This window comes from Apteryx mantelli, chromosome 16, assembly GCF_036417845.1.
Source record: "Apteryx mantelli isolate bAptMan1 chromosome 16, bAptMan1.hap1, whole genome shotgun sequence".
Lineage (NCBI taxonomy): Eukaryota > Metazoa > Chordata > Aves > Apterygiformes > Apterygidae > Apteryx > Apteryx mantelli.
The window spans coordinates 10,398,358-10,418,820 of NC_089993.1; the positions used below are offsets into that span (position 1 = coordinate 10,398,358).

General features: G+C 35.6%; 1 protein-coding gene across 2 annotated transcripts in view; it reads right to left on the reverse strand.

The window, feature by feature from the left end:
* Positions 1 to 732: 732 nt before the first annotated feature.
* Positions 733 to 20,463, reverse strand: part of SNX29 (sorting nexin 29) — a 157,570-nt gene continuing 137,839 nt past the window's right edge. For both annotated transcript variants that reach the window (XM_067306486.1, XM_067306490.1), the window contains one exon: positions 733 to 3,107. In XM_067306486.1, the coding sequence (XP_067162587.1) occupies positions 2,978 to 3,107 (130 nt within the window). In that variant the 3' untranslated portion in view covers positions 733 to 2,977. The remainder of the gene's footprint in view (positions 3,108 to 20,463) is intronic.

Genomic DNA, 20,463 nt, shown 5'->3' on the forward strand with positions numbered 1-20,463 from the left:
CTATTCTGTGACTGTAGTGATGTTCAAAGCACCATCAAGAACTGGCTGAACTCATCAACTCATTGTGCACCAGTCACTGACCAGATATAATGATATAAGAGCTAACTATTAGTACCAAACTAGATTAGGTTTGTACAAAAATTATAACTCCATGCATGGAATTAAATGACACATAAGAGAAACTGATATAATCATTCAGTTGATGGAACCACTGCTACAGTATAAGAATAACGTAAGTATATTGGAATTCTTCAGGTGCTCATTCTTCTTCAAAAGTCCTCCCTGATTTTGATAGCCAAACAAAAGAAGTGTGATTTGTAAAAATATTTACAATTCTCTGAAAGACAGGACATTTTAGAAGGTCTTGAGGTGCTAAAAATTTGGGCATTCATATCACTAAGCATCTGCTTGCTTTCATGCAAGTATCTCATTGATCTTCTAAAGTAACCAGGTGAATAAAGTGAGAAAGCTGACCTGTGAAGAAAGGCTTTCATTTAATTCTCTTCTTAGGTTTTAAAGAAACCACAGGTAAGCATTTAAGTGGACTAATAATGCACTCATTACAGTATCTTGTATCACAAAGTGAACATTGTTTGCAGACTGTAATCATAGCAGTTTATATACAACTCAGGTAAAGGTAGCAAAGAACAACTTGTACACAATAAACAAGTTTAGTATTTTTGTGTAATCTATATACATATATGAAAAATTACAAGAGGTAAAGTAATCAGGAATAAAATAATTTTAAGATCCAAATATAGAGATGAGAAAAATTCCTTCTAAACAACTAAAAAAGAACAATTTTAAATTTAGTCTATGCATGCTAAATTAGCTTTCTTACCAATTTTCAACTTTCTGAATACAGATAAGGAGTACTTTAATTTGTGAGTTATTTCCTGAATATTAATACAGCTTCATGTGACAAACAGATGAATCACAAAGGATCGCACAGCTTTTTCTTTCAGATTCACTTGCAATTCAGTGTTAAAAGATGTGTTATTTTTCTGCTAACCAAGTCTCTAGACCACATTGAGATACAACTTCAGAATCTTTTCAAAATGGGACCGTTGTTCTAGCCACTATTTTCTTCATCAAAGACAAACTTGAGATTATCAGCAATATATAAAACTGAAGAGTTTAGAGAGGCATTAACTGGCAAGCTACTCACTCTCTTTTCTTCCTTAAATAAACATCTCACTGTAGTCTATACAAGACGCTAACAGTAACTCATCTTTTAGTACAAACCAAATCATCTGGCTCCCAAGCTGTCCTTTTAGATTATTTATTTATTTATTTAGTAAAATAGATCTCTTACTGACTAACAATTTTATTTCATTTCTGTGACATGATTTTACTTCCTGGTATTTCATCTACTGAAATTTCTGACCATTCCTCTTTGCCACATTCTGCTGTTCAGTGCAATATATATGCTACGCTTTTCAGTGTTAGGAATACAAGATTTGTGGCTCAGATTGGTAGTCAGGTACGAGCCCACAGACACTGCTCACTTTGCAGATTGGATCCGTCCTCACTTGAGAAGTGCCACTGAAAATGACTGGACCACTTACCGAACTAAGCAATACACGACCATATTGCAGGTTTGCAGAACGGGAGTTCCAATTTGTTAGAACCTTAATAAAGCACTGACATAAAAAGTGCATTATTAATAATTAGCTTGTTTTCCTGCAGGGAAATATTAGACTTCAGTATCTACCGATGTGAGAATTTAATATAATAAATGAACAATAAAGTGACAAGATACACCAATTTAAGTAAGATTATCCAAAGAACTTCCGAGAAGAAAGATGTTCTTACACAAAGGAAAAACAGAATACATTTGATAGAAAATTTGAATGTACATTGCTTAAACTTAATAAAGAAAAGAAGATAACTAATATATAATTAACTGCCTACGGCAGTGCAACTAATGGATACTGAACTGGATTCCAGTTAATCCATGTCAGAACTTCCATCACTTATAATAATTCTTGCTATTTTTTTTTTTAGTTACTCACAATAATACCATTACAAATTACTTTTCAATAACTGGTGATGGGTTACAGGCACTTCCATTTCAGGCAATTCTTAAGTAATACCATGTGAAGGGTTTTATAAAGTAAGAATTCCAAGCTGCCCTTTAATGATGAAGGACTGTTTTGTAACGCCAGCAACAAATCAATGACAAAATATAACCCAAGACTTGAAAATGCTATTTTGTACCATGTTAACTTTGTGAATCCTGGTGGTAGTCTGTAGAAATTAATAATATTGCACCCAGCCTTACAGCAAGACTGAAATTTCACTAAAAAATTATTACATTCTCTGATTTTATAGAATTACTTTCCACAAATGAAAGCTATTGGGAATACCTAACTACAAACATACAAAAGCTGTTTTTGCCACCTGTACTGTTTTTCCCTTCTCAGTTACTTTGTCAAGTTTTTTAAAAACCTTTGTGTGTATCAGAGGTTTACAATTAAAAAAGAAAACAAAACAGTCTTTCTATTTACAAAAGGTAATAAATTAGTGAGGTTCTTTTAAGCACATCTTTCTGACATATTAAGTAGTGATAATCATAACTGTTCTTCTAAAGGAAAAATTGTCTTGACATGATACCCATGTCTCTCTGCAGCAGCCGGTAGACACCAGGATACAAACAAGGAATTCATAGTAACAGAACAACTTTAGAAGAACAAAGGAAAGAATATGTCCGATGCAGCTTGACAAAACAAAGAAAATGCCTATCAGTTTGCGGAGCTCTAGTGAAGAGCCCTCATATTCATTTGAGAAAGTGATTACCGCCTTCCAAAGTATTTAATCAGGATACGACCCTTAGCAATGAATATCTCTTTTCAGGATTTAAGTTGATGCAGCTGTAGTCTCTTCAGGAGCTTATATAATCAACAATATAGTCAAGGAAGGAATCACAAAGCAACTTAAAGTACATGGTGCCAGTATTCACAGTTACACGACAGGGTCAAAGATCACCGCTCTGAGGTTCCAGGCTCCGGGGCTCTCTCGGATGACTGCGAGAGAGTTTGGGGAAACGCGTAGTCACTCTTGAGCGATTGCTTTTGCTTACTGGTTCTCCAGAAGGTTGGATATCACTAGGAAAAAGAGAAACAAAGAGGGGAATAACTAGTTTAAATTATGTGCAAATTGTTTCGTAGTTATTCTGAACATGAAAAAAGCAGATGTTATGGGAGCCTGGCACATGACTGCAAAGTACAGCACACATCTTTAACTACACAGAACTGCATTCTTTTTACTGCTGTCTCAAGTGTGAATTACAAATGGGCTCTTTCAAAAATGAGAACTAGTAGTACTTTTAATACTTTATGGAAGATCGCAAATTACAAGATAAAAGCGTATCTCTATGGGTTGAAGTTCAGAAATGGTGGGATAAGCATTTTGAAGTGATAAAAGTACAAGCAAAATAGACAAGAGCTTGGATGATGCTCTACTTAACAATCCTCTAATTATGGATGGATGTATCATTACATGATGAAGTACATTAGTAATACATCCCTGTTGGGAATTCTTCAGTCTCTTCTGACCCACAACAGACTAGTCGTACATGAATGAGCCTTTTTGAAAAGACTCAGAAAAGAAGTACATTAAGTTCAACAACAAGCAGTAACAGAAAATTCCAGCTTACCTAGGTGACATTCAGAGGCTATAGACTCCTCGGGAAACTACAGTATAAAGGGATAGTGTTGTACTTTTGCCATTCTTGTAGAGGACTCCACATGGTTTTAAATTAAACTGCTTACATACAGATCAATAAATATACTAAATTTTGCATTTTGCAGCTCAGCTAGGCAATAACAAAATTACACAGCATATAAAATCAAGCCTATTTTTATACATAAAGAAACTTAGAATACCTATCTTCAGCGTGAGTTAACAAGTCAAAGAGAGGTGCTCATCTGCAGTTCTTGCCAGATTAAATAAATACGCATATATTTTAAAACAAGCAATTAATTTCCTCCCTATAGTTCTCTTTTCCCTGCAGTGACTTTCCTCACAGCTCAGACAGCCCTGTACAAGGCACAGGCACACTCAGGCTCCACTCTGGAGCGCTGTGAGCACCCACACGGGAGAGATCTGAGCAAAGCACAGGCCTTTTACAAGTCCTGGGTCTGAGTGGAAAATTCACCTTCAGGAACCAGAGTACTTCTGCAAGATAAGGCAGCTGTATCATTGGGAGCCATTAGCTTTGCAACTTTAACGCACATATTTACTATTCTTCACTAAAATAAGAGAAAAACAGTACAGAAAAATCTGTGCCCAATTCAGATGTTAAACGTTAATAGAAAATATTTTTAATGGCAATGTATTTTAGTGGTCTGAAATTTCCTAGCAGAACAGTCCAAAGTAACCTTAATTTAGAAAAATCCTCTAATTTCACTGCACTCTTAATATAATACTTCGTCTTCCTAGGTAAGTAGGAAGTCTTTACATGAAAAAAAATGCATAAAATATCTGTGCTACACATCCTCCTCTTGTATAATAACAAGATTTACAAATTAGAGCTTTATTTCTTTATTTGCTTGTCAATAAAATCAAAACATTAGAAATTAATATAGCATGTTATTAATTCTTGGTAGCCAAAGACAGATTTCCATCCTAACAGCTCTGGTCCCATGACTTTTTATTTTGAAACTCAACAACGCTATCTAAGTTGCTGTACGGGATTCTGATCATCACTGTGAACCCAATTTCAGCTGTGCTCATTAGCATGGATTTCTTTCAGTAACATGAATATTGTTACTCATTATTTTTATACTATCTCTAAAAATACTACAATGCAATGTTTATATTCTATAATGTATCTCAAATAGAGCATAGGATGGGATCTCAGAAATGTGTTTTTGTGTTAAATATGTATTTTTCAGAACATGTAAACATGAGAGCAGGTAAATATCAGATATACAATCGAATAAAATTAAATTTTTGCCTTATCTGGCTTGTATCAAAATAAGTTAATTTACCAGCATGATGGCCACTGCTAAGAGCGCTTCAGGATCAGGCAGACAGACAGTTACTTTACGGATATACAGAAGTTTATATTGTATGTTCATGCCATGAAAGCACAGTGTTACATGCAATTATTATAATTTGGGATTGCTTTACTGAACGTACATTTTTATACACAAGCTCCTCCTGCTGGCATGTCCATAAAATGACATTAGTGTCAGCCCAATGGGAAGTCACTTTTCCCTTCTGGAGGGGAAATTCCTTTAAAGGAAAAAAGTGCAAAATGTGCAAAATGAATTCTCCTAAAATGAAGAGATATGGATCAATATGAATCTGTTTTGATAGAAATGGCTGAGCTAATAAGATGGTGTTAGGGCGGTTACACAAACACCAATATGTGTGAATGAAGGGCAAAAAATTGTAAGTAATTTTGCTGATTTAAATGATGCTACTACAAAACTACAGATATCTGATAACCAAATTAGAGATAGTTTGCCTTAAATGTCTAACCTAATTTTTAAAACAACAATCCAAATTTTAAGAAAAATCATTGTGTAACGTACATTTACAGAAAGCAATTTATAACACAGGAATTAGATCTTCACTCATCCAGCATGAAAAAGGAACCAATAGCTAAAATTGCATTCAGCTGTTGCTGGCCAGATCCATTTCAACTGAAACAGATGTATGGAGAAGAAAAGTTCAGAGTAGTAAAAAGGTCACACACTAAAAAATATATATCTTAAGCCCCTTTCCTTTCCTTAGCCCTCACTCAAAAAATTCATGAGAAAACCTGCCAGCTCACTTGACTATTTGAGCTATAGCTTTCTGCTCTATGGTGAAAATGCTGACTTTCAAGTAACAGCCAGAAAGTTTAACTACTAAATTTGGGCAAAACAAACAAACAACAACCCCCAAACCCATGTTAACAAAGTAGGAGAAAAAGAATCTCCCTTCTGTTGTGTCTCCTGGATTTAATGATTTAGTTCTGGCGTAGAGGCCAAATTATACTTAGAATAGCTGGCATTAATTGAGACACCTTTCTAAACCAATTTACCCTTTGGCAGGTCAGATATTCCACGGACTCTTAGGCAAAAGCATGAACACCTTAAAATGGTCCTGCCAGTATTTTTGGCAAATGCATATAAAGATGAAACTGGAAGACTTGTTCTGAATCTATTTTTGCCAATCTGTTTGGGACTGAGAAGAAAGGAATAAGCATACCTATATGCAATGTTTGTAAATCCACTTTCTCACTTGCCTCATTCAGTGAAAAGGCTTCCAGCCAGCTTTTTGGCAAGAGTTACAGTTCACCTACAGTTGATAGTCCACTTAGATTAAAATACAAATTTAAAATATGTAAAACTAAACCAGAGAAAGGTATTCTTATACCAGGAGCACAGCAAGTTTCCTGGGAATAACTATTCCAGAACAGCTACCCCAAGTCTCTGTGGCAAAAACTTACTCTTTAAATCTACAGCTGCCTGAGTTGCACTGGTTCACTTTTAATACAATATTTTTTTCATTCTATGACCTTCTCAGCCACTGAAATCTTTACAGGGTTTATTTTTGTAGGCTAAGCCTGGTAGGAATTAGGATGCTTGCCAGGTGTTAGGCTGTTCAGTAGAAGAATGTTGAAATACTAAAGACTTGACTTCTCTTCTACATCCTCACCTTGCCTCTGTCTGAAGAAGAAAGCATCCTGCTGAGACAATCAATGCCTTCTTCCCATCAGGTCACTGTTTAGCTTTTAAGCATTCCTGATTGATCTGCCCAGCATTTGTTTGGATACCAATTCAGTTTCATTGATTTTGTCTTGGTGTCAGGTTCTGCCCGAGGTGCATCTACGGAGAATAGCTTACAATAACTGTTCTTTTATAATCAGCTTCGAGTTTATTCATACCTCCCATTCATTGGCTCTCCACGTATCAAACTAAACTATGCTCTATGGGTTGCTCTTTACATAGATAATACTTGGAACTGCAGTATTCTCTTAGTCAATGTTGTGAATATTCACATAAAGAAATTTATTTTCCACCTCATTCAGTCTATTCTTCAGGATAAAATTAGAGAGAGAGGTTTCTTGTAAAAACTAAATAAAGTAACGCACTGTAACTGGAAGAACTTTTCTACCGGTCTGAGATTAGAGAATGGAAGTACTAAGCACATGCTGGGAGAATAGCAAAGCTCAGGATCAGGTTTTTCATATATATTACCTCAGCACATCTCTGGAGACAGTCCTGATTCTAGTTTTGCCTGAGTTGTTACGAAGTATTTTTCACATTAAAAATGGTTCACGAAGAAAGGCATTAGCTGGTCAATAAATTTGATGACTTTTTTTTTTCCATCAGTTTTTGGTTTCTGTTTCATGTTTTTGTTTGTCACGATAATCTTCTGATTTCTGGCTATAACCACAATATTTAATGTGGAAAACTTGATTCAGATAGACATCCTCCTCAAAAAGGTAATATTAAACAATACCTATATGATAAAGATCCTTTTAAGACAAGTCAGAACTAATTCTGACTTGCCAGCACATTTCCCAACATCATCTCTGCTCATTACAATCAGCTGTGATACCTGTTTAGTGGCATTACTTACCAAGACTCTGACTTATCAAATCATTTTATACAGTCTAGTCACTCCTACTTTGCAGTGATCTGGATAATATCCTTGTTTCCAGTTGCTGAATGTAAAAATAGTTGAAGCCACATTGCTGTCATCACTCCCAATTTTGTAGAAATGATATATAATTATTAATGAGAGACAGTGATTTCTGTCTGTTAATATGAATGACTGAGTTGAAATTTTTAAATCATTAGCTATTAACAAAAGAGATGGAAAGATACGGGTAAGATAATCCCTCTACAGTAAAATCTGATAGACATTGAAACTCCTGAAGACAGTCTATTAGAACAGGTTAAAAACTGGACAACCGCTTCCTATCGACACTAGATCTGAACTGACCACAAAGTGAAAAAACATCCATTCTAATATTCTATCCAACTGTTTAATTAATACACAACTCTTTCTACTTCAGAATACATATTTCCACAGCAGAACATAGTATTCATAATAAAAATGCATTCAATCTCTTCTTGCTGTGAAATAATTACAAACACATGCTTAAATTTGTTCTAATCTGAATGATCCCAACTTGAACATTCTCATGCTAGATATCAGTTTCCATATCAGCACTTTTTTCATAAACATCATCTGCACTGATATTTGAACAATTCTGTAAGCCAAGACACTTCACATAATTCTGATGATCTATTTTTTTTTCTTATGCTGACTTTACTTTGAAGTTAGCATAACACAAGGGTTACTGTACAGGGACCAGTTAGCATCCATTAGTCATAACTTATAAAATAAAGAATACCTGTGATTAATTTTGGATTGAATGTACTCTGTTTCATTCAGGAAATGCTCAGCACCCTGCAAGAATGACCCCTCATCAGTTAACTTTGGAGCGATACTTGTACCTAAAGGCTGGTCCTTGGCTTTCTAACGCGTATTGGCATCTGCATTTAGAAACAGTTGCTTTCAATTTTTTGTGGAACATATGCACAGGTATGGTACTCACATTTATGATCCCTTCACAATTAACTAGAAAGTCAATAATAATTGAACATACATATAAGAAAAAGTTTGCCATAAAACACCATTTATTTATATTTAATATGACTATGTTTTATATATTTCAATGATTATTTGAAAGATGATAAATTTAGCTAGTCTATCCATGTACATCTAGCAATTGCCAACACTCTACTCTATGTGGGGCTAGTTGAATTTATGTAAGCATTACAATCTACCACTTCTCAGTGACGGTATAATATAATGAACAAATGGTTTAGAAGCTGAACATGTTCCAAGGTTGTTTATATAATAACAAAATGTAGGATTTGCTTTCAGAAGAACAGTGTTCAGTGAATACCTGGGTTTGTTTTTTCCTGCTAGTACTGTAATTATCATCTTTAAGAAAAGTGGAGACAGATCGAGGATATATTTTTATTGAAAATACTGAGGTAACTAAAAACAGAAGAATTATGCATCAGGATTCACAATGCATCTTATATGTGAAAATAAAGGGAGTAAAATTCTTGTTTGACAAGTAGAAATTTAAATTTGCTGAGACAGCAGTGCATTACATTGACTAGCCAGGCACTTCTTCCTCCAAATTCACATGTTGTTTGCATGGAAAAATGACATGGAATGGAAACAACTTTAATTACCAAATTAACTTTTAAACAACATAATATGTTTGGCATTGGAAGTAATGACAGAAAGTGGGTTCTCAGATACTGATATATATGATGCCAGTAAAAGGCATTATATATTAACAGTTGCAAGCTTCCCACCTCCAATTTACACAGGACAGCGACAACAAAGGTCACACCACCTTTCAATGCCAAGCGATGAGAAAGAGATTTACCATCTCCTCTAATTTTCCCAGTATCACAAAGAAGAAAAATCTGAAAACTTAGAAGGATTCTTCCTACCTGTTGACACCTATCATTTAGTTGTTAACGAACTACTAATGTACTCGGTCAGACTAATTTCAGTTAATATCTTAGCTCCTATTTCTGACTTAAAGCCTTCTACATAACTATACTATAACTACATATAAGTGACTGTATAATTTCAGCAAATCCTGGCAGACTTGTGGGCTGGAAGGAATGCAGTACAGTTACTCTCCTCCTGCTCTGGAAATCCACTATTTTCCCAGCTGAGCAAGGGCGCAAACGGCTGCGATTGCTTTAGTTCTGGTCCGGAAGTAATGACCATGGGGCAGCTGGGCTGCTGCTGCTTCCTTGTTGAGAGACTCTGTCCCCTCCCTGCTCCTTGACTCTTCCTTGCCCCAGATTTAGCCAGGCAAGGATATTTGCCCACAGGCAACAGTGTTTACATTTTCAGCATAGTTTAAATAGTCTCCATGGGAATAAAGCAGGTGAGCTGTCTTTGATTTGAATTCACAAGTAAACTGCTCATCAAAAAAAAAAAAAAAAACCTCCACAAACAATTAAGATGATTATTTTATTTTTTAATAACAAAACCCTTCTTATACAATTACCATAAGAGCAAATGGAATGATAAGAAAAAAGTTGTGATCAAAACATGTTGTTTTGATCTTCCAAGAAAGTGCTTGAGTTTTAATTGCTCCATCAAGTTAAGATGTATCAGCTGCTTTTCTCAAGTATCTTCATTTCTCATGAAGATTACAGCATGACATTAACATATGCAACAAGGCAGAACAGAGCTGACATGACCGTTCTCAAGCACAGATCCAGATTTGAATAGATATCATATTAACAATAACTGCGAACATGAAAAATTAACAAACAGAAAATCTGCTCCTAAAACTCTACAGGATCATAAGTCTTTTATGGAAGATATGTTAAGAACAAAAAAGAAACGAACAGTGCTTTATAGCAAACATTCTTGCTGGGTTTGGGGTGTTTTTTTGTTGTTTTTTTTTTTTTTTTTTTTTTTTTTTTTTTTAACTCCTAAAGGCAACTTAGTGCAATCTGACCATCAGCTTGATAATTAATAGTGATCAAGCTGGTCCATGGCCTAAAAACTCAGAAATACAGAATGGCTTCACCTCAACTTTGGGGAGTTTTTTCTATTGTTCCTAATTTTAGCCTATTATATTTAGTTTCTCTAAGCTAAAGAATTTCAAAAACTGAATTGCTCAGCATATAGAAATTGTCGACCTGCAGAAGGATGTTGAATCACGGAGAGCTGAGACTAGGCATAGTGGAATTGAACATGTACTCTCCATGTAAACAAAAGTAATCAAGAGGGGAAAATATGTAAATAAAGTACAAAATTGAGTACTGTGGACAGAATAACAAAGAAAATGCTGACTTTATTCTGGGTAATGAAGACAAGGACTAATATTTACATTTAATCCAACCTAGAAAAGGAAGCTAATCAAAGAAGGTATGACATTGCCCAGTAAATAACTAATGAAGCCAACTTGGGATGTAACGTTTTTGATGGATTAGACAGAAACTGTACAAACATCAGGTCTGCCAGCCAAGAGAAGACCATAGTAATCAGCAATCAAAATCAGATTTTCTGTTTAGTCAGAATGCAATTATTTTCTCTGTAAAAAGAAAATGGCAGTGATAAACATAGGCTTTTTTTTTTTTTTTTAATTATCACTCATCTGATAATTCTTGGAAGGACAAAGGAAGTATCATATACTTCTCTCAGAGAAATATGGTGCAGGTTTAAAATTCCATACTGCTGCAGTTTAATTCCTTGCCAACCTTTCTTAATCTTGAATCAGTGAAGGCACATCTGCATCTTTTGTTTTTTCCAAAGCTACCATCCTTTGCTGTTACACTGTACAGAATACAAACCTGAGTGATTCTGCCACCTTAAGGATATACATGATAATCACCCAAAGCCAGGAAACAAAAGCAAAAGTTTGTATTTTATAACTCTACTGTAGTGAAGATTAACCTTTTTCATCCTCACAGACTGGGCGTGTGATAAGACTCCTTCTGTCTTAAAAGGACAGACTTCACTCCTGTCAGGAAGATAAGCCTCATTATTGTATTTAAATTTAAATACAATCATTTGACAATTTTTTTTTTTTGTTTTTCTGACTGAAGCGTTAATAACAAAGTTGAGTATGGGAAAGTTGAGAGAATTCAAGAAAGCTGTTTTCTTTTGTTTTATTGATTTATCAACTTCTTGAAGTGTATCTTGGATACTGAAGAATATAAAAAATAATCCTAAAGTAGACTAAATGCCAGGAATAAATAAATTAATCTAAAGGGGATGAAAAAGAAATCCTAAGCATGAATAGCCAGTAAAAATGAGAGGTCAATGGGTTCTCACATGTATTGATCCAAGCAATTAAAAAAAAAATTAAAAAATCTTTGCAACAGCAACAAGGTGAATCTTCTGCATAGGTTCCTACTCCAGGGTTTTCACATATAATAGAAGGTATTAAAAAGTTAAATTTGAGGCTAACAGGAAGCAAAGCTTGCTGCTGACTCCAGTGTGTTACATGCACAGCACATTGCTGGCCATGAGCTACTGAAATTTGGGGTCAGTTCTCTAACAGGTATCATCAGATTCAGAACCTTTAAAAAGTATATCAGCTTGGGCCCTATCTAATGCAGGTGCAACTTTGCCAAAGAATTCAAAATTAAAGAAAAAAAATTACAATAAAGCTTCTCCTTGCCTGGATATAAAGGAAAAGAAAGAAACAATTTAAGACAAAGGTGACTCTGAGCAGCATGACTCGGGCCCTGGTCACAGCCAGTCAAGTGCAGCTCCAGCATGGGGGCTGCATGGGAGCTGGGCAGCAGCAGCTCAGCTCGGGGGCTGCTGAGGATTCTCATTTCGCAGCTATGTTAGGAAGCCCCTAAACAGCTGCTGACACTCAGAGTAGCTGCTTCTGCAGCCCAGCTGAGTTTCACGCCGTAAGGAAGTCGCAGGCTCACCAAAAAGCCACTTGCATCTTTTGCCTGTGAGCTCCCCAGGACGCTCCTCCTGCACTCGCCCCTCTGCATTTTGTGGCTTTCAGCCCTATGAAGATTTGGGCGTTTGAAAGACCAGTCCACCAAGAGAGAGGGCACTGCGTTTAATGGCTCGGAGTAAACACTGAACTAAGCAGTAACTGCAAAAGCTGCTGAGGTAGCGCCTTGCCTGGTTTAGAAATGGCTCAATGAAGAATGGGTTTGTACAGGTCAGTGTTGCACAGGAACGCATGCAGTACCAGGAGGTAGCAAGATGATGCAGAATTTTATCTTTGCTGGGGTAGTTCTGCTTTGCAAGCAGCAGGGGAAGAGAAAAGTTTTAGAAGGTCCCATATATAGCATGCCCCTACAGCTTCTCCTTGCAATATTACTGCACTGGCTTGACAAGGACTCTGCAGATACAACGGGAAGCCTATTTATGCCCCGAATAAGTTATACACATCCACTTGACTGCAGTAACAGCAGCTCTACAGTTAGAGACGTGAAGCAATTTTTTCCCCTTAAAAGTACAGTTGCCCTGTGCTTAGAAAAAGCTGGGCACTGGAGCTTGTTGGAGTCTTCAAGATTTAGATGCATTTTACTCAGCTGTAGCACTAATGGTAAAAATATGATAAAATTTTCCCTCTGCCCAACAACACAAACCAGCCCCATTTTATTTCCCTTTGGTCACAGTCCTTTTCACTAGCTAGTGCTTTGAGATTTATCTCCTTTAATCGGTAGGAGTATTCTATGGAAAGACTTTTTAAAAAGAGTCAGAGATATGGAGCTGTTCTGTATATTCATGATTTATGCAGAAACTGTATTTACACTAATTTAATCTCTTACAAAGAACTAATTTATGAATTCTTCTAAAATTCTTAAATTCTTAAAATTTCATAAACGATTTCAGAGTTAAAATAGACATGGATTAGTAAGAAACAGGCTCTTTGGCTCATTTTGCATTTGCAAAATCAAGCAATTTTATGCAAGCTGTTTATGAGGCACAGATTTCTAACGCTTTCTACATTGAACAGCAATCCCTGCAGACACACATACTAGTGGTTCTCCTTCTTACCATATATCATGTGTTTTACTAAACTCTCAATACTAAGTGCAATTAGGTTTCACCTAAAATCTTAATCCAAAAATAATCCTTCACAGTACTATTAGGGTAATCAAACTCTGGGGGATTGTGCAATTCATACAGGAAGACTTGAAGGAAAAATGACTCTGGTCCACTCCTGGAGAAACTGGTGTCAGCCATCCCTATATCTGCCGCAGTACAAATCCTCCTTGTAATTTCTGACTAAAACTGGATTATTTTAGCATGAGTAAACTCAAGAAACCTGCTTCACTACAAAGCAGATTTGCATGAGGAGTTGCAACTCTGCAGCTACTCTGACTACATCATCTGAGATAAGAACAGCCTGACTTTATACATAGATGGATGTTGTAAATATGCAAAGTACTCCAGTGACACGGTCCTGGGTTAGGGCCACACTGGAACAGCGTTGGGAGAGTATCTGTGCAATCTCTGCATGTTGCAGATAAACTAGAATTGTGCGGTGAAGCTACCTCTATTATTTCTGCACAGACCTCAACTGTTAGGTCAGTTTGCATTTTTGAACTGGCAGTTTGCACCTCGTGAGCACTTCTCTGGAGGCCTCGGAGGCATTCTAAAGAATATTCCTAAAATACTTCCAATAACCACTTTCTTTAGTCACTCGTTAATGAGGTGAAGGGATATAACAGGGAAGTATAGACATGCATGCATACCATTAATTTTTGTTATTAATGGATTAGTGCCTATAATTACATCAAGTTATTCTAGAATTCTTCAGCTAACTGTTCATGGATTCTGGTACCACCAAAGTGCCAAATCTATTAAAAATACACTACAAAAATAGCATCTGAAATACAACAAAATTCAACGGACCCTGTTTATAGCTGGCAGCTTAACAAAGCCAAGGAACAAAGCTTCTGTATGATATTTTGAATTTCAATGATGGCCTATAGCTATTTCATGCTGTTTTCACATAAGAGACTGATGGCTGCCGAAATATTTTTCAATACGAGTTCAAATGAGGAAAAGAAATAACCCACCTCCTTTTCAAAAAGTGTGCAGTTAGGCATAAACAAACTTGTTAGGGTCTGGATTAATGCCAAGTACATGCACAGATACAAAGATACCTCCCTCATGAAGATTATTTGCTTCATGTATTTGAATGGGTGCATCCATTTATCCCTTACCGTCAGAGTGTCGCACAGAAAGGAGTATGAATAAGCACTGACAGACTGCAATGTAAGATATATAAACAGATTTTACTAAACCACATTTTGTTGCATATTCTTTACAGTTTCCTATGCTAAAAGAAAGGAACAAAGCTTATATATCTATCTCGCAGTAAAGTCTCTTTCACTGCTTTCCAAAGTGGAAAACACTTTGGAAAAGTGATTAAACTTAATCTTTGGTTGATTTCCAGTGAAATAACCAGTTTGTGTTCTTTAAATACTCCCATCTAATAATTGCATGCAAAGAAAAATTTTAAAAAAGTCACAGTTTCATTATCAAACTGATTTAAAAAAAAATCTACCATTCTAGCACTTATGTAAAATGTATATATTTATGTATACTTATACACACATGTACTGATTTATCCCAAGTGTATTTTTAATACTTTTTTTTTTTCTTTTCGGCTAACAGATTCCTCAAGGGCAACTGAACTGAGACACTGACATTTCAGGAGATCTGTAACAAACTCACTCAAGTTTGACAGAATAGCTTGCGATATTTCTGAGACTGGATTACATAAATACACTATGTCAAAAATGTTTGCAAATGCCACCTTGTGCCAAAAATGTTTGCAAATGTCACAGAGAACTAACAAATATAAAAAAGGGCCTTTCCTTAATCTAGAGCAATTATTTCTGCACAGAGACCTGAACTACAGGCTGCAGAACACAAGCAGGGCTTGACTGATGCCTGCTGTACCCCATGGTGACTCTCATCAGTAGGAAATGAAAGCATGCAATAACTTGCAAGAATTTTTCATTGTTTTGCAGCATCAGGTATCTTGAAAAAATACTGTTCTCAATTCCACAAAATTTCAAAAAGACACAATTCTGTGATAAAATAATGGGTATTTGGGAACTGAAGAGAGAACACAATTCTATTACGCTGATTCAAAGGAGACACAGCTACCTTGTTAGGTCGTGTTATGCAGCTCCCGGTTCTCAAACAATAAATCCATTAAACTATGCTATCTCAGTGAAGAAGAGTGCTGCCTTTGTACAGTCCATTACACACTTACTGGTCTGTGATTTCTTCCACTCTTCCACTTTTTAGGAAGTCTTGGAATAAAAGTGAATTACAGGACAGTCTGTGTTGTTGGCAAACATCAAGCTTCTCTTTAGCAGAATTCAAGCTGAGAATGGCAAGAAAAAGGACTTTTTCCAAACACACACTCTGAACTTATGCCAGAGCAGTTGCTCATCCCTGGAGTTATCTGTTATAAATCACGTTTATCAACCTCACAAGTCTATAGGTCTATACCTCATGAATGTAGTAAATATGGATATTTTCCAAAGTAGAGATTTGAACTTATCACAGTTCTCCAGAATGAGCCTTGTACAGCTCCCATCACCCAGGCCAAACTATTGTGGTTTTAAGTGACATGTTTTGCCATGCAGACTGGTAACAGTCAGAAATCCTTCGGTTCCTTACATCGAAGAAAGTAAGTAGTAGAAATAATCTCACCCTTTGTTAGAAGAGCATGGCTTCAAAAACCTCCTGAAGTGCCACTGTTGCATGATGTGCAATTTCCAAATATATTATTAGCAACAAAAGATTATTTAATTTTTTTCAGTACCATTAATCAATTTCTATTCACTCTGTGAACATATATTTAAATAAATACTTATCTCTTCAGTTGCACACTTCAAATTCTCATTAAAAAAATCACTAAAAGTCTTTTGAGTATTATTTCAGGGCCTGGGATAGGGGAACTTGTCAATATAGAAATTATGCACTCCCATCTACTCAAAGCTCTCATGCCACACTACCTACTTTAAATCTGCTTTCAGCTGCACTGAGACTGTAACTTAGAAATTTTCTCTTCCTTAAATTTTTGTGGGCTTTTTCAGTACTCTACCTTTCCAAGAAAGAGAGACAGGATTTTGGAGCACTCAAGTTGTCACTGTACACAAGGGAATAATATATCATCAAACAGGGTCTCCACTAAAGCACTGTTTTGAAGATCAAGAATGGTAAGTAAGGGTTATGGATCCCAGAGCTATCATATCCATCTGCACTTGCACATAGATTGCTCTAACTGACCAGATGGCTTCTAACAAAACAACATGTTTAGATGAATACTTTCCAAAATACTTACGGTGGTACACTTATTTTCTGTAAGAGACCTGCAGATGGTTCCCTTCTTCTACCTATGAGTTCTCCAAAATATGCTTCTTGAACTAGCTGTTATGCAATCTTCAGCTACATATGCTGATATTTGACTGTGAATATCTAAACCTGGCAATTTTCTTAAAATAATCTCCATAAAGAGAAATTTAACAAGCAATTATAGATCAGCTCGTTTAAGTTCAGCTGTAGAAAAAAATATTATGAACTATTTTACAAGATTTAGTAAGTGAACTCTTTGAAAGGCACAATTTCATTACAGAGTTTATGTAGATTTGAGCAACGGAGATCTTGTTTAAGCTGTATTCTTTGGCAATATCAGTGCAGTGGTGAACAAGGGTAATTAAGTGGATAGCAATGTTTTAGGTTTATAAATATCAAAGTCTGGTATCAGATGCTACCAGCCAGGAGGTAATGTAACTTAATGAGCAGGAATTTGGCTCAGAAGGAGCAAATTTTGTGAACAGAACTTCATCCAGACAGGTCAGAGATACCTGTGGGGGTGCACACGTGTGACAGAAGAACCAGTGATGTACCTGAAACGGTCCTGCACTGCCATGCAATAAATCACACTTATCATCCACTTTCACCACTATGCCCATTTTTGTTCTAGTAACTGTCATTATTTAGAATATTATAGCTTCCTGCATAGTTTTAAAATTGGGATTAAAGGAAAAAAAAAGAGAAAAAAATTATCATCAATTATTTTATATCGTGTACAAATGTTTGCTTTGATCGTTTTGGCCAGTCTGGTGATCTTTGATGGCTTGGATGCTACATAATAATATGTACTAGGCCATAACATAATACTCTATGTGTTTGTGGAACTTTTTTATTGAAAATTCAATGTCTATTTTAAAACATTATATTAATATTTAGGACTTTGATTGGCAAGTGATATAGCTGTGGTAGTTTAAAATGTTAGAACTCCAATGTGTTGAGAGGTAGACACCTTCACACAGTAGGGACAGCAAGCACATTTATATGTCTGCACTTGCTTATACTCCCCAAATTTTAGCACATTCCCACCTATTGGTTTTTCAGTTGCAAACTCCTCTTGTTCTCCCCTCCGCTGAATAAGTAAGCTTCAGTAGAATAATGAGGCAAATTATTGTGGATGGAGAGGCTAGCTATGAAATATGGTGTCAAACTATCACAGGCATGTCTTCAGCCTCATTTACTGGAGAATTTAGGAAAATACATGGAAGATAAAATCCTTTTTAATTAAATCACATAATTATTGGAACAAATTTTTAAGAATCTTAGTGATTTAATCAAACTGGAAACTGTTTTACATTGTAAAAAGAAATGATTAGACAATCGCAAAGCATGTGCAAGCTTTGGGCAAGAGTATTAGACTTAACTTCCTTCAGAAATGGTGTATACTTGTCAATGAACACAAAGAAAACCTGGAACTTTGACTATTGCTATTAGAAGGGAAGGTGGAGAGAAAGAGAGTAGACTAAAGTTTCCAAGTTATTCAAGCAGGAATATGTTGTGATTTAAGTATTGTTTTTTAATCAATCCTGTACAGATCTCAACCCCTTTGGAAGGTAAAAACTTCAAATGTCATTATTTCCCAACCACTAGTAATCAAAAGTTGCGTAGCAAGTTAACGGAAGACAGTCTTATCTATTTTTTTTTGTATTTTACTCTTTTCATGGTGGTACTTTGCAACTCTTGATTGTAATACTGTATGGCAAATAAAACATGCATTTGTTTTACACATGCCTTAACACTACGGCATTCCATCTGCAGACAGACACTATACAAATAGCATATTCACCCAATGCTGAGCCAGCTGAACTTAGAACATACCTATCTTAAGTTCTCAGGGAGACTTAATTTAATGAAGACAGACTAGTAAATTGAGCTCTAGGCAGACTTTGAGGCTCTGGACAAGCCTGGCTGATATACACGATGTGCATAGATAGAGTGGCACAGATAAAGAGTAACAGAGTGCGGGGATGGATCAAGAGACATGCAAATACAGTCAGAATCACCCATAATATTGCATCTGAAAGGGTTACTGTTTAAATTACATAGGTAAAAGTGTTCTAGTCCCTATATTTTTCCATAGCGTTAATACCTTGGACCTATGGAACAAGCATAATAGCCTGATACAGAGAATGTCACAAGCATCTGTATTTTAAAATCATATAAGAATTGTTAGCTAGATTTTTATTTAGTGAGGATGCATGTGTGTCACACACATGTACATTTTTAAAAAGCATAAGCTTTTTACATACACACTTACAATATATTGATACCAATAAACAGAGACAGCAATATTTTAGAACAGTGCAAGAGAGAAGTTTCTCATTGAGGAAGCGGAAATATAGATACAGATTCTAAAAGGGGGAAACTAAGATTCCAGGATGAGTAACGTGTATCTGATGCCATATGGAAAAAACAGTCAAGATTTAAATAAATATAGAATCTACCGAATGCTTATATGAGCAAAACTTGACTGAAAAGTACACAGATGATATACTTACCAAAGGTAAAAAACTACACTATTTTAGACTAATGCAAAACATTTTAAAAATAGCTTGAATCATGTTCTGCTGCTTTAGAAAAAAGACACAAATATTCAACTCCAGCTATAAAACATTGCTTGTGCATTTTTTCTTTAAGTTTCTATTACTTAAAAAAAAGATGACAATGAAGAAAAAAAAATGGAATTTTACATCTAAATATCCTGAAATATGCTGAAAGATTCATCAGAACCCTAAAATATGCATGGCAACATTTTGGAAATCTTAATTCTTAATTAAATACAAAAATATCTTATTCACTGGAGGCAGACAGATATTAAATAAAAGGAACTTCAAATAGTCTGAATAAAATTCACTTCATCAGCTTAGCTTTTAGTCACCCATTTTTGGTGATGCTATAGTCTCATTAATTCTCAGCTCAGCTTGCATATTCAAGATATGCTTAACATCAGTGAAAAAGGGTTAAAACTAGAGATATGAAAGTTAAATATGACTTAATCCATGTTAGCAGCAGTTGGTGAATATCATTTAGCTTGGCTGTAACAAGGTCCATGTCCTGCAAAGACAAGAAGCACCCTGATAAAAATAAAAACTTAAAAATTTGTCATTTCTCAGTTCAAGTAAAATTATTTGCTATTTCAAGAAAAAAAGCATTTCTCAAAAATATATTCAGGGTACTAGAAGGAGAGAATTAATGCTTGTATAGTTGAGGATTAAAGAAAGGAGGATAAAGTTGTCCCAGTACCAAGAGAACAGGCCCACTCAATAACCACCAGACTGGCCAGACTTTCAAAGTCCCATCTTTCCCTGCCAATTACTTATTTTGCTTTATACATAGGCTCATATCTGAATCCAGAATACTTATTACACCAGACAATCTTGTACTAAGACCCTAGGAGGAACTGAATCTTTACACCTAATCAGAATCTTTCAAAATACTAGAATTACCAGTATACACATTTTCAAGGTCCATTTTGTAAGGTAAGATAAAATACCTTCTACATAATGCTTAAGTATGAGTTTTGTGCCTGTGGTGAATCTCTTCTTTTGCTCCTATTTCAGTTACCATTGCCATTTCAAT